General features: G+C 33.9%; 1 protein-coding gene across 2 annotated transcripts in view; it reads right to left on the bottom strand.

The window, feature by feature from the left end:
* Positions 1-5,504, bottom strand: part of LOC136028861 (ATP-dependent RNA helicase DDX42-like) — a 44,175-nt gene extending 38,671 nt beyond the window's left edge. Inside the window, exons 1-2 of one of the 2 annotated variants that reach the window (XM_065706804.1) lie at positions 5,364-5,504; positions 515-920 (exon numbers count right to left, since the gene is read on the bottom strand). In XM_065706804.1, the coding sequence (XP_065562876.1) occupies positions 515-795 (281 nt within the window). In that variant the 5' untranslated portion in view covers positions 796-920; positions 5,364-5,504. The remainder of the gene's footprint in view (positions 1-514; positions 921-5,363) is intronic. The other variant, XM_065706810.1, reaches the window with a different exon arrangement.
* Between the last annotated feature and the right edge of the window lie 9,327 nt (positions 5,505-14,831).

Raw genomic sequence — 14,831 nt, 5'->3', positions numbered from 1 at the left:
AAAAAAATTTACAAAGTGCATGGAATATTTTTTACATGCATTTTTGTTAGTTTTTTACAAGTTGGACAAACGTTTATATGGGAACAGGGATCAACCTGGTGCCTGCCTCCCCTGGAAACAGCCTTGATTTGGGGCATACTACTGCATGTCAAATACAACACAGCTTTGAAACTACTATTGTCAGGTTATACAGCCATAAAATACTTTTCCTAAAGCTTCCTTTAAATATTATTGATAGAAACCAATTGTATTTACTGAAATAAACCAATTTTGGTGAATGATCTATCATTAGTGAATCATGTAAAAGCTATTTGAAATTTATTTATAAGGATAAAATACTTCAAATCTTTTGAAAAAGTGATTATATACTAAATGATACTGCACTAGAAACAGAACAATAATGGCGCAATCACTATTTCAAACCAACCATCTTATTGATTCTTAGCAATTTTCCTTTTGATGAATGAATATACTTTTTCAAATACATAAGTAAAAGAACATAAAATGTACATACTCATCTTCTGTTTTTGGTTTTGTTTTCTGACCATAGCCAAATGCAGCTGACAGTGCATTAGTACTTATACTAGACATTGTATAATATCCTTGTCTGTTTGTTTGCTTAGTACTTCCAATACTCCCTGAAGCTGGTGAAATACTACTTGATGGTGGAATAGCATTCCTTGGGCGCGATGTACTGCTTAATGAAGGAGGAGGTGGTATGGCAGCTTTGCCTCCAGAATCCTTTGAAGCTACTGTAAATCCAGTAAAACCCATCCCTCTTCCTTTTGTATACATTGGGAATATATTCTTCTAGGCACTGGTTTTGAAAGATTTGGAATTCAGCAAGGGCTTAGTCTCATAAATGTCTATGTACTTTGATACTTATAAACAGGTAGAACTCATTTCGGTACACAGAAAACCTAAAAAATTAAGAAAAGCATTATAAAAACAAATAAGAAGTGGAAAAAACATTTCTATTCTTAAAATAGCTTTATCTTAAGCGTTTTAAAATCATTAAGAAGACACTTGATCAAATGACAGGATTTCATTTTTAAATGAAAAGCAAATTTCCCTGCAGCAATATTTGCAAAACACCAAATTTCTTGATGTTATGTTGCTTGCACATGACCAACTTTTTTGTGGAAAAGATTTTCTCCAAAACCTCTAACTTGGAATCCAGAATTTCATTGCAGAAAATCCTAGCAAAGTCCCTCCTAAAAAAAAACAGGTATTTTACTAATTTTTAAGGAAGATTACAGTAAGTGCCATTAGTGTAAAAGAGTTCCAGAAAACATGATAGTCAAATTCAGCAGTTGAAAAAAATGAAAGCTTAATGGAGGCAGGGATGAAGTGAGGCTAACAGCAACTTGGTTACCCAGCACTGAATAAACTGAAAGTCTCCTTCCAGCTCTACTCCACCACTTTGGAACCTACTAGAGAATAAGGGCCAATTGAAGATCAGTCTTGAGGTCAACAGAAATGGAAAAACATTAGTCTCAGAAAATTATCAACTGGTCTATTTGACTAGGATGCAAACCAGTTTTTTTTTGCAATTGGCCTTAAAGGAGAAGCTGCAGGCTTGTGAATTCCTGTATATGCGTAAGGGAAAAAAGTAAGTGTAAGTCTGAAGTATCCACCCCCTCCCTGACAATTCCTCCTAGAAAGTATTTCCCACATTTAAAATTTAGTACCCAAAGGTACATGAGATCACCCCCCGCCCTTTTTTTCTCTATATAGGTACAATGCTCTAATTTTATAATGGTCATATAAAAAATAACATGTGCATTTTAGAATGATTTTAATTCTAACTCCCTTATATTTCCAGACCTTTAAAAATTAAACAGAATGACAAAAGAGAACAAAATTAAAACTTACAATCCAACTGTCAAAATAACCCTCTTTGCATAAATGTTTAGAATTACACTGAACATAAATGTGTTCAAACAAAATTCTTTACCACAACTCATGAGAGAATCTTTGATGAAATGGTATAACCTTGTGAGCATTATGCTTTTACTAACATAGGAAGAAATGTCTATATTACAATGATCTCTGTCTAGTTTTTGATAGTTAGAAAATTTTGGAAAGTAGTGCAAAAATTATGTCAAGTAAAGTGAAAGTGATAGTCACTAGGGGTGAATAGTTACTAGCAATAATTTACTTGGGGTGGCAACCCTGAGCAAAATGTGATTTTCAAAGAACCATTTTTTTTCAGGGGGGACAGAGATTTTTGGGGGAAATCCCCAAAATTTTGGAGATAGTAGAAGCATTGGCATTTTCTGACAAAATCTGCAAATTTCACTAGGTTATAAGAACTGCCTAGTAGCATTGCTATCATGCTACCCCACTTTTTGCACAGCTGCACTCTAGTGGTTATCTAAATGGGTACTGGCTTATGAATAGGCTATTTCTACTAGTTCTGCATTTTATGCAGCCAAACTTACATATTCACTAATTTTTTAGCCTTGCCGTGAATGGTGCAACAAGATCTATAAGGAATTTTTATTTTCAGAAGATTATACACAAGTTACAGAGGATAGATCTACCTTGTCTTAATTCACGTATATGATGATTGGAATAGGACATGGTAATACCTGCCTTTTCCTAGCATTCTTATTGCCTCTCTTTTTCTTATTATTCTTTCCTTTATTATTTTTCTTTCTCCAGTATTGTCTTTCTTTTCCTTGCAAAACAATCATTATCCATCACTTAAGACTAACCACAAAACCAATTACAGCAGGGTTTTAGCTGTAATAAAAATTTTGATTGACCTCTTTCACTGGCACTGAGTCACTTAAGTGTCAAATGTAAATTAAAGAAAATGTAGGCAAAGATACAATTATGCAAAGTTTGCTTGGTAACAATTAATTTTAATTTATGCAGCTTAAAGCTCACCACTTTTATTTCAAAACTGTTTCAGTATAGAGAAACAATGTAAGCATGTAAGTATGACAATGTGAATTCCATGGACTAAAAAAAAAAACAACAAAAAAACCTTTTTTGCATCTTCACTAAAAAACAGTAAAATTGTTGCCTCCCTTACCTTTCATGGATTGATGCCCTCTTGAATCTCTAAAAATTATTAACAGGGGGGCCTACCTAGTATACATACCTATCTGAGCAGCATTCAACTACTGTAGCCCCACCCATGCATTACTCTATTATCTGAAAGCACAAATGGGCCCTTAAAGCAAAATAGGAGTGAAAGGGCAGGGTATACTAAAAATCTGCAACTATTCTTAAGAAAACAATTGAGTATTGTAATTTAGGTAATTTCAAACACTGAATTAGATCTTTTTTGGGAAATTTTTCTTTACAATTTGCTCTTTAGTTTGCTTTGGTGCTTTAGCCATGCCAGCTGGGTTGCTTGCCCTCTCTATTTAAATAGGCTAGCCTGAAGGGGAAACTTTCAGCTAAATTCAAATGTTAAAAAACTAGAAACTAAAAATACTTTGGAGTAAAGAGCAAGGTATTAGGAGGAGGTTAGCCCCTCATATGGGAAATAATTTCTTTTTGTTTTAAGTTTTAATGCTACTGCTTACTTCCAGCTGAAAAAAAAACTTTTTCATTGTTTTTTTTTTAAGTAATGCTAGTAAATCCTGGGTAAAATTCTAGTTAATTGACTTCTTGCTAACTCAGCAAGGGTTTAGGTTAGGAAAATGAAACTTTCAGGAATGAATCTACAGACTAAAGTATGTCCCAGGAAGGTATTTTGAAGCAACTACCTCTACTCCTTCTCCATCTAGAGGGCCCTGACCTTTGATGACCTTTAAAAATATGTGTGTTATAAAAGTGAAACCTTGCAAAATAGATCTTCTGCTTAATTCAAGTACAAAAAAATTGTTTTCAGCTTCATAACTTTGCTCAATTCCATTTTACAAGGTTTGAAACATATGCAAATACATTTCCTAAATAAAAAAAAAAAAACATTGATATGGCTCAAAATTTTACTCAAATAACAGGAATTTCATTTTCAGAAATAAAGGCAGAGAAAAGGCAACTAGTAACTGAAAATTAAGGTAAAATGTTGTTTTGTCAAAATTTCAATAGGTATAGACCTGTCATGTAGGCAAATTTCAGGGCTCTCTAGAGGGAGAAGGAGTGGGGGTGGGTGCTTTAAAATACCTTCTTGGGACATACTTTAGTCTGTAGACCCATCTCTGAAAGTTTCATTTTCCTAACCTTAACCCTTTCTGAGATAGCAAGAAGTCAATTAACTAGAATTTTACCAAATCCTGCACTCCCTTCATGGAAATTTTCTTCCCCCATGACAAATTCCTCAATGGAAAGTTCCCCCAGCATATTCCCCTTTTCTCAACCCCTGCCTCCAGCCAAAAAATCCTCCTGAAAACGCCTGTACACTTCCCAATAACCATTACTATATGTAAGCACTGGTCAAAGTTTTGAACTTGTAACCCCTCACACAGGGACTGTGGGGGAGTAAGTCGTCCCCAAAGACATAGTTATAAGGTTTTTTGACTACACTGAATAAAATGGCTATCTCAGAATTTTGATCCATTGACTTTGGGAAAATAATTAGCATGGGAGGGGGCCTAGGTGCCCTCCAATTTTTGGTCACTTAAAAAGGGCACTAGAACTTCTCATTTCCGTTAGAATGAACCCTCTCGCGAAATTCTAGGACAACTGGGTTGATACAATCACCCCTGGGAAAAAAACAAAAAAACAAATAAACACATATCTGTGATCTGCCTTCTGGCAAAAAATATAAAATTCCACATTTTTGTAGATAGGAGCTTGAAACTTCTACAGTAGAGTTCTCTGATACACTGAATCTGATGGTGTGATTTTCATTAAGATTCTATTACTTTTAGGGGGTGTTTCCCCCTATTTTCTAAAATAACACAAATTTTCTCAGGCTCATAACTTTTGATGGGTAAGACTAAACTTGATGAAACTTATATATTTAAAATCAGTATTAAAATGCGATTCTTTTGATGTAGCTATTGATACCAAAATTCCATTTTTTTTACTTTTGGTTACTATTGAGCCAGGTTGCTCCTTACTACAGTTTGTTACCACAAACTGTTTGATAGCAAGAAGTCAATTAACTAGAATTTTATCGAATTTACAATAGGAGCAATTGTTACATTTGTAAAAAACATAAAAAAGGCATCAAATGGTATGTTCACTTTATTGGTAAGCCTAAGTCAGTTATATGAACTGTCATAATTTTACCAGCTATTTATTGCTATATACAATTCTTCTCGATCTCTCTTTGGTGACAAGCTGTGAGGTTTTAGTTTTACATAATATTGCTCAATTCAAAAGGCTAGCCTACTGGTTTTTATTCTAAGCTACAAATGCAGAGCATTCGGGACTCGAATTGAATAGGCTAGCCTTACCTTTGTTAAATATTTTGACAGCTTTGAATGTAGCTTTAAAAATTCAGGAATATCTTTTTGATTAATATTCCTTGTGACTTTACCCTAGGATGTAATGTTCCTACTTCTGTTGTTGTTGTAGTATTTTCGCCTGTGTTCCAGGCACTTACCGAAGTAACCAAATGGCTACGATTTTCGTTCCTAGCGGAAAAATGGTTACTGCCCAATCCGCTGGGAACAAGAAAATTTACTGCCGGTAGAAACCGCAGGAAGTGATTTTCTTACCCTGGTAGAAGGCATTAAGAGTACAAGTTTCTTCTATATCTTCCAAAAAATTACAATTTCTTCGACATCTTCCTTTTTTAAACTTCATGACATTAAAACTTAAATGGCACAGAAATGATTGCATATAAGTGAGGGTGCGTTTCTTTACTTGTCCGATTATTAATCTGATTAATCCAAGCGTTTCTTTAGACACATATGACGTCAGAGGTTAGTCGGATTATCCCCACAAACGCTCAAGATTACTTGTCCGTAGGCTGGCACTTTATAACCCCCAAATAAAAAGATTATTTGAGGATTGTGACGTCAATGCTATATATTTTTTTAAATGGATAAACATGTGAAATCGTTAAGTCTAGAGAAAAGACAAGGAAACTGTAAATAATAGAAATAATCTTAGCTTTTCAGTGACCTGTAAGTAATATTATGCATATTCCTTAGTATCTAAAGGGTTTTTGGTGTTCTAGGCCTGTCTTGCATAGGCTAAGCTTCATAAGGAGTCAGAAGAAAAGTTTTTTTGTTATTAAAAAGGTTGATTCTTAGGGAGGCAGCTATCACATTGGTGAGTTAGTCAAATGTTATTATATCAAACAGGCCTAGTTTGTAAACCATCCTATAATTTTTAGTTGAAAAAAAATTAGAATGATTAGGCCAATACCTATAGCCTTTTATATAGTCTATATTTGTTGAGATTGCTATTTAAACTGGATTTTTAAGATAAAGTAGGGGTAAAATTTTACTTTAGCTACTTTTGGCTATCTTTGAAAGAGGTTAGGCTAGGAAAATGAAACTTTCAGGGATGTGTCTACAGGCTAAAGTATGTCCCAGGAAGGTATTTTGAAGTACCTACTTCTACTTCTTTTCCCTCTAAAGGGTCCTGAAATTTTTGGGTGCCTTATTTTTTGGTTATCAGTTTCTTTTTCCCTGGCCTTAGTTCTTAAATATTCTGGCCTTAGACAACTCCTGTTGATTGAGCAGAACTTTAAGCCATAACACTGTTTTTTTTCTAATTCTAGAAATAATCTTTTATGCCACCTCATTATAGGTTAAATATATGGCTTATATTATTTATTCCCCATGAATTTTTGTTTTATTTGATTTCATTGATGTCAGTTGCTTTCTGTTAAAAATACATATATTTTTTTAAATCAAGCTTCTTCTTTTGTGAAAAAATTTGAACTGTTTCTTTTTATATATTGTATAAAATGTAAAGGAATACCTGGCCCTTCATTTCACAATTCAACTGAAAGTATTTGAGGCATCTTACATCAAAATTCATTTGACACATTTTAATGGTTTTTTTTAGATGACATAGGTCACCATTAAGGTTTTGCATTTACTTTGCTAAAAATTGTCTTAAAAAGTGCCAAGTTTAGAGAGTTATGTTAATATTTTTCTTGCTGATGAGTATAATTGTTTTTAAAATTCCTTCTGTTTAAAGCATTTTAGAGAGATTCTGAGCCAACCATGGGTATATTGTTGTTACAAATGATTTTTCTCAAATGGGCTTGTGGAAAACAAGTAGAACATATAATTTCACTTTTTTATTATTTCAAGACCAGAATATCACAAAACTAAGCATTAATATTGCTGATTGTACCTTAAGTAAATACAATCCCTGATGGAGTTTTGTTGATACCTGTTTAAAAATTTATTTGTCTTAATGAAATACATATTGTTTGTGGGACAGCAATGAGCAACTATGACTTGAGTTGTTTTTTTTTTTTTCAATATTTTCTTTTTTCCAAATAATTTTTGTTCTCTGGTGACATTTGTGTTCCTTCCTAAGTGGCTGGCACTCTAGGTTGAGAATCCTTTATCCAAAGGGCACAGGTTTAATTTCTGGCATTAGCAGTTTATTTGGTTTGGGATGAAGGTCAGTGATGTAACTCTGTAAGTTCAGCCAGAATTGGCCCAAACTTAACAGGTTACCTAGAGAAATCTGGGGTCAGTAAGCAGGAAGGACATGCAAAAGCATAGGATGACTGGCCCCTAGCTTCCTATTGCACTTCCTGTCTAAAGGATTACCTGGTCCTTTACTAGGCTTCTGAGTTAGCCATAGGAGCTTTCTTTTAAACCCATTAAATATAAGTACAAAGGAAGAAATGCCAGTAAGGTGGTCCTTCCTTTTCAATGAATTTTTGATGTACAGACAACAGTGTAGGTCATAAGAATTGGCTGGTGAATGTTTTGCAAGGTTTAAAAATTTAGGGCAATTGCTCAGGTTGAAAACTGAGCACAAAAGTAAAATTTTGTGAATGGTTTTTCTTTGTGAATGTTATATTTATGTCATGTCCAGAATTTTAAAGTTAATCTTCATTGTTTTGTTTTAATTTCCATGGCTCTAGGACTTTAGTGTATAAAAACCTACTTATGTCCATCCATTTTCTTTTAAACAGAGAGGAGTTCTATGTTTCCTAGCTTCAATAAATTTATATGCAATTTTGAGACCAGGGTTACAAAGTAGGTCAAAACTTGCAAGTGGAACTACGATATGACTAATTAATTTGTAAGATATGTATATCAATTTAAAGATTTAAAAAATTATGTAGAAAACAAACAAGACAAATAAATAAAAGTATCCCTTTACAACCATTTAATTAAGTGTAACAAATGTAGATCATCCCTAAGATTGAAATGAACAAAGCTTCAATTATGAATCTGTTTTCTTTAAACAGACTGAAGGGGCAAACCTCCAAGCTATGACAAATTCAATCTCACTTTTGATCTCTTTCCTTTTCAATAGGAACTTTCTTTGTATTTTTTTCAACCAAGTAAAAACAGTAGGGACATGATCAGGTATAAGTGACCTTCCACTAAGCCTACATACCCAGGGGAAAAATGTGCAGCTACACTAATAATTGGTAATTTTTTTGTTGTTCATATGTTTGATTTACAAATAAAGTGAACATACTCCTTGATGCCTTTTTATGTTTTTTACATACATAATAAGTGCTTCAAGTACAAGTTTTTGAGCTCTTGAAAATGACCAAAGTATACTCAAATAGTTTTTGGGTATAAAAAAGCTTAAAACATTGGTCTCAAACTTACTGTTTCATTATTAATCCATTTTTACATGTTGTATAATCTATGAGCACTGATTTTCCACAATTAAGTTGGATTAATAAATTTTACAATATTATGCTGTATTTCTTCTTCTTTGATGCCAAATTTTCAATTAAGGTATGTGTTTTTGGTCATTTTTGACAAAATAATGTATGTTTTTCACTGCCAAAATTTGTTAGGTTAAGTAAGGTCAAAAAGTGCTTAAACTTGAACTAGCAAAATAAGCAATTATTATATTTGTAAAGAACATACAAAAAGGCATCAAGTGGTATATTCACTTTATTTGTAAATCAAAATATGAACAACAAGAAATTCACCCCTAACATGCCTAATTTGCAAATATATAGCCCAAATTATATATTTCCAATGTTTTCTGCCACCTTTTACTTGTTTTTCCAGTTCTTATTTTGCCACAGTTGCCTCAATTAACAGGTACTAGGGTTGAGGGATAGATTGGCAGAATCAATAGAAAATATGTAATTTCAGCTTCCATATTAGAAGGGTTGGGGCTAAAGTAGAGCAGGGCTGCATGTAGAAAGCTATAATTATTATGTAAATTACAAAGAATCATCTTTTTTTAACAGGTTTTCTTCTATAGGTCTACAGGTCCTTCTCTTGGCTTATACCACATCAAGCATTATATAACCAGAGAAGAATAAGTAGCAAAAAGCTATATATACATAAGCACATGTTATTTAACAATGACTTCTCTAGTGCTTAACTCTGACCCCTTAGTAATATTAACAAGAAATGAGGGTAAAACTGGTGCAAACAGTATTACTGGCTTTCATATAAAGTGAATGTACCACTTGATGCCTTTTTTATGCTCTTTACAAATATAATAATTGCTTCTACTGCAAATTCAGATTTAAGCACTTTTTCACCTCTTGACCTCTTCAAAATGACCTATAAATGGGGTCATTACAAATCTGTAATAGTTTAGAAACAAATTTGGGCTATATATTTGCACATCGGGGGTGGGGGTATAGCATAGCATATATTATATATGTTAACTAACCATTGCTGTTTTTTTTTAATGTGTTTATGCACATCAAATTTTAATGAGAAGAGAAATCACCAGTGCAACAGCACACACATAAAAAAAAATTCCAGCAATGGTTAGTTTACATATTTAATATATGCTATGATTTACCCCCACCCCCTGATGTGCAAATATATAGCCCAAATTTGTTTCTAAACTATTACAGATTTGTAATGATCCCATATATAGTTCATTTTTAAGAGGTCAAAAAGTGCTTAAATCTGAATTTGCAGTAGAAGCAATTATTATATTTGTAAACAGCATTAAAAAAGGCATCAAGTGGTATATTCACTCTATATGAAAGCCAGTAATACTGTTTGTACCAGTTTTACCCAATGGTAAAACTGGTACAAACATATATAGGTAACAGAAAAAGTGAAATTTAGTGTAAATGACAATCAGGAACTGGATACTGGCTCAAGGTGGCCAAAAACAGGGCTATATAATTGGAGTTTTTTAGTGAAAACACACTTCCCTGGCTAATTTAAGACTTTGAATTAATTAGCCTACCAAAATGTTCCTATCCTATGCAATTGAAATAGTTTTCCCTTCTCAGAGCATTAAGACAATTTATCACAATAAAAAATATCCAAAGCATCTTGAATGGAATGACTTAAAAAGGCAAATGACAACCACAATTTGAAATCTTACAATTAAACTTCTGGCCACACAAATTGTATTAGGCTAACCAGCTCTGAAATAATTGCTGAAGGTGTACTTGCCTGTAAAATTAGAAACAGGCCCGAAGTCCCAGCCTCTTCCTTGTCAGAACTTCACATAGCATTAAAGCAATAATTACACGTGACCAATGTTGTTATTCCCGCAATTAATCTTGCAGTTTTCAGTGACACGTGGCCAGACAAGTATTTGTTGCTATCTTTTAGGGGTTAAACCTCGATTAGTAAAAATCCCATTGGACAAGTAAAGAAACGCACCCTGAGTGTTCGCCCTTTCTTAATACCTTGCTTTTCAGTCTTCACGCTAAACATTTTTAGCATTAAAAAAAAACTTTTGTTAGTTTTAATTTAACAGACCTCGTGTCTTAGGAGTTTTTCTTAAAGAAAGGAAAAAAGTCGAACTTTAGTGGAAAGAGCGTGATATCGAGCAAGGGGTCAACTCCCATCATATACCTTATAATATTCGTCTGTTGTAATTTTTGATGTTGCTCCTTAATTACATTTTAAAAAAAATTGTTTTTTTAATTTCTGATCTTCTTCAAATAATACCAGGAAATCCGGCTCCCCTCACTGAAAATTCTTTCCCCCACAGAGAATCCCTCCACGGAAAGTTCGTCTCACGTGTAAATACACCCACACCAGGAAAATTCCACCCAGACAAGTCTATTCTCGCTGATAGCACACCCCCCTTAAAAAAAATTGCTGCGAACGATTTCGGCTGAAATTTTTCTTTTGCATACTTTTATTTGAAAAAGTCTTAATTTCTGATTATTTTTCAAGTATCCTAGAAAATCTCTCTCCGTCGAAATTTTTCCTGAATACCCCTCCCCCTTGTAGAAAGCTGCCTTAGCAGAAAAAAACCCTGAGAATTTATCCCACGGAAAATTCCCCATAGCAACTTCCTCCCCTGGAAATATCTCCCCTACGGAAAGATCTTCTAGACAATTCTCAGTCGGTGAAAATTTTCCCCAGAAAATCCTTTTTAACATATCAACATGTAAAATTGATTCTGCAAAAAGAAAGTAAGACAAAGGAAAAGAATTTCGTATTGAAATTCTGGAATGTTCCTTCGTGTGAAAACTTCCCTGAAAAATCCTTCCCCTAAACTTTCCTCTGGTGGAAAATTATCCACATGGATAACCCCTTCAGCAGAAAGTCCCCCCCCAGAAAAAATGTCTGTTTACTTCCCAATTACAAATACTATACGTAAAAATGAGGTAATTTCATGACTTTCAGGCCTTTTATTAGATGCTGTGGGGAGGTCATGTGATCAGCAAAGGCATAGTTACTGGACCTTTCCACTATGCTGAAAAATGGTTATCTAAAAATTTTGAATAGACGACTTCGGGGGAAAGGGGCGTAAGAGGGAAGCTAGCTGTCCTCAAACTTTTTTGATTACTTAAAAGGGCACTAGAACTTTTAATATCCGTTTGAATGAGCCCTCTCCTTATATTCTACTATTGTTTCAGGACGATCACCCCTGGGAAAAACAAACAAATAGAAAGTACATCCTCGGTCTTAATTTTGGCCAAGAAAAATATATATAAATTCCCTATTTTTGCAGACGGGAACTTGCAACCTTTACAGCAGGGTTCTCTAGTATGCTGAATCTGACGGTTTGATTTTATTTGAGATTCTATGACTTATAAAGGGCGTGCTCTTTCTTTTTCGAAAATCAGGCAAATTTTCTTAGGTACTGACATTTCTAATGCATCCTAGACTTATGCCCCAGCATGACAATATATAGGCCTTTCCCTGGGCTTCTAATACAAAATTTAGTCTTTTTCATTACATAGTCTTCCTAATTTTTAGGTTTCATTCCAAGTCACTTTTGACTAGTCAAAATTATGCTTAATACCTTACAGTTTAAGGATTTTAATGGATTTTTTTTGCAACCCCTTAAGCAGTTTTATTCAGCTTTACTTTTTCATTGCTTAAATTGGATAGGTTCGGCCATACCACTTTTTCATCAATTTTTATTATCTGGCTTTCTATGAAAACTGAGGGATAGTCTTTTAGGATATAGCCTCCTAGAATGATATCAGTCATTTTGTATTGACTATCTCTAGGATCGGAGATAGCCAAAACTTGAACTGAGGTTCTTCCTTCTAGATTTACCTTGCCACTTAATTGTGAACTACATTAAAGGATTTCAATATTGTTTTGTGATGCTGCACAAATTGCTTTAGTATTTGGGTTAGGCTTGGTAATGGTAATGTTGTTGGATCCCACAAATCTCCATGATTTCTTATCGCGTCCACTCGTAAAACACACGAGAAAGGTAGTAACTTACATACTATCGTTTTAACAGTAATTTTCTTATCTCCTATGCTAAATTATAGGGGACATTCTCCAAAAATGGCGAGCCTGTAAACTATAATCGAAGCCAAAGTATTATGACATTTAATAATTCGATTCTTTACATTACTCGGAACCCTTCTACAGCTTCCTCTCTAATTAAAGAAGTAGAAGCATCCGCTTCTATTAGACAGGAAAAATTTTGAACACTCAATCTTAAAAAACCGTTCAACAGGTAAATCATTAAAATTATTGGAATCGCAACATTCGAAGCTATATGGGTCTTTAAAAAAATACAGCTCTACCAGCTCTCACATACTGGGTTCTTTGCTAAAATGATCGCTGTTATTTTGCCAAATGTTTTCTAGGACATCCCAGGATTCAACGGGTAAATCTGTTTGGCCTAGGGTATGGTTTTCTACTTGGTTTCTTGTACAAATTTAGAATATTGCGACTTTTTTCCCTGGCTAGGAAGCCTCCTGGCGCTTTTATCTGCCATCTATTAGTTTGCCTATGGTTTTGTAAATTTTACGCCTTGCGGCCGATCCAGGTTTATTCTATTATACATTAAGCCTTCATTTAGTATCATTGTGAGATATTCTGACGCATACTGATTTGGCTTGCCACAATAATAACAATTGAATCTTTTCCTATATTGTCAATTTTGATTTGTAGCTTGTTGCTACCATCTAGATGTATAGGTCTTTCTATATATTTTTGGTCTATTGCCGTTTGACCTCCTATTCTCTACCAAAGGAGGCTCTTAATACTTGGTAATCCAAGCCATTAAGGACCTAAGACCATCAGAATGGTCGTCAAATGTTTTCATTGCCTCGTCAATTTGAATTTCCCTTTCTACCAGAGCAATAACTTCCCCGAGATTTTCAGGTTTTCGTGATAGTATAAGTCTAACAATTTTTTTGACAATCCCTTCGTAAATGCACTTTTTGAATGGTTTTATTGGCTTCGCTTTTCTCAATTGCAAGCATCTTATCTGTTATTCACGAATACTTGTTGAAGCATTAAACACAACAACCTCAGTTTTATGCTCTATTGATTGACTTGTTTTGTCAAATCTAATTTCAAAATAATTAATTAGTGTCCATGTTATTTGCCTCTGTATCCCTTTTTGAATCTAAGCATAGTAACGCGCTTCCCTTTTAACCGGGCTGCTAAACATTTAGTGTTGAAGTCAAATGTTTCAGTCAATTCATTGATAATTTTAATTTGTCAAAAAATTCCTCAATATCCAGAACTCCTGCATACTCTGGCATGATTTTTGCTATTTCCAGCACTGCTGTAAAAGAAACTTATTTATTTCCTCCTCTGACAAAGCTATTCTTGATTTAATTCAATAACCTATCTTGATCCTCTCGACTCAGTTTCAGGCTGCCACCAAGTGTCATAAAGTGATTCCTATTAGCTTTTAGGTGCAGTGAGTTAGATTATTTATCGGTAGCACCTCAGTAACTACCCAGGCCAACTAGAATAGTTATAAGGGGGCGAATAACCTGTGCTCAAACACAAGGGCCCTTGAATTTGCATAAGAATTATTTTTAGAGAGCTTTAACAATTTAGCATAAAGAGTGAAGGTTGAAAAGGGGTGCCCCCTCATATACGGAATATTTTCTGTTCGTTTTCGGTTTAATACTGCTTCTTACTTTCAGTTTATTTTTTTTTATTAAATACATTCTATACATTAGACAATTTATGGTCAAAATCAGAAATGAAGTGCAGCAACCAATATATTCTGTTCTTTTTTTTATTCATAACCCTGTTCCATGTGTATCCATAACCCAGGCGAAACTGACTAAGCTATATAAATCGAAATTTGCATAAACTAAATGACATAATAATTTTGCTTTATCAGAAAATTCTGACTCTCTCCCATTCCTGAGTATAATCCGGGATAAACCATACCTAAATCCATAATAAACCTAAATTTCATAAAAGTAATAACAATATGGTTAAAGTTAGGCACTAGACCGTAAGAGAAGGGCAAGGTAGTACTTATTTGTGCTCATATTCCGACAACAGTTTTCCAATGTTAATTTCTGACTAAATTATTTTCTGGGAACTTCCTTATTTATTGTATTAATTCACTAAATTGATCAACTTATAATA

This window comes from Artemia franciscana, chromosome 1 (assembly GCF_032884065.1).
Source record: "Artemia franciscana chromosome 1, ASM3288406v1, whole genome shotgun sequence".
Taxonomy (NCBI): Eukaryota; Metazoa; Arthropoda; class Branchiopoda; order Anostraca; family Artemiidae; genus Artemia; species Artemia franciscana.
The sequence above is the reverse complement of the archived record's forward strand: the minus strand, read 5'-3'. Positions and strand labels throughout refer to the sequence as shown.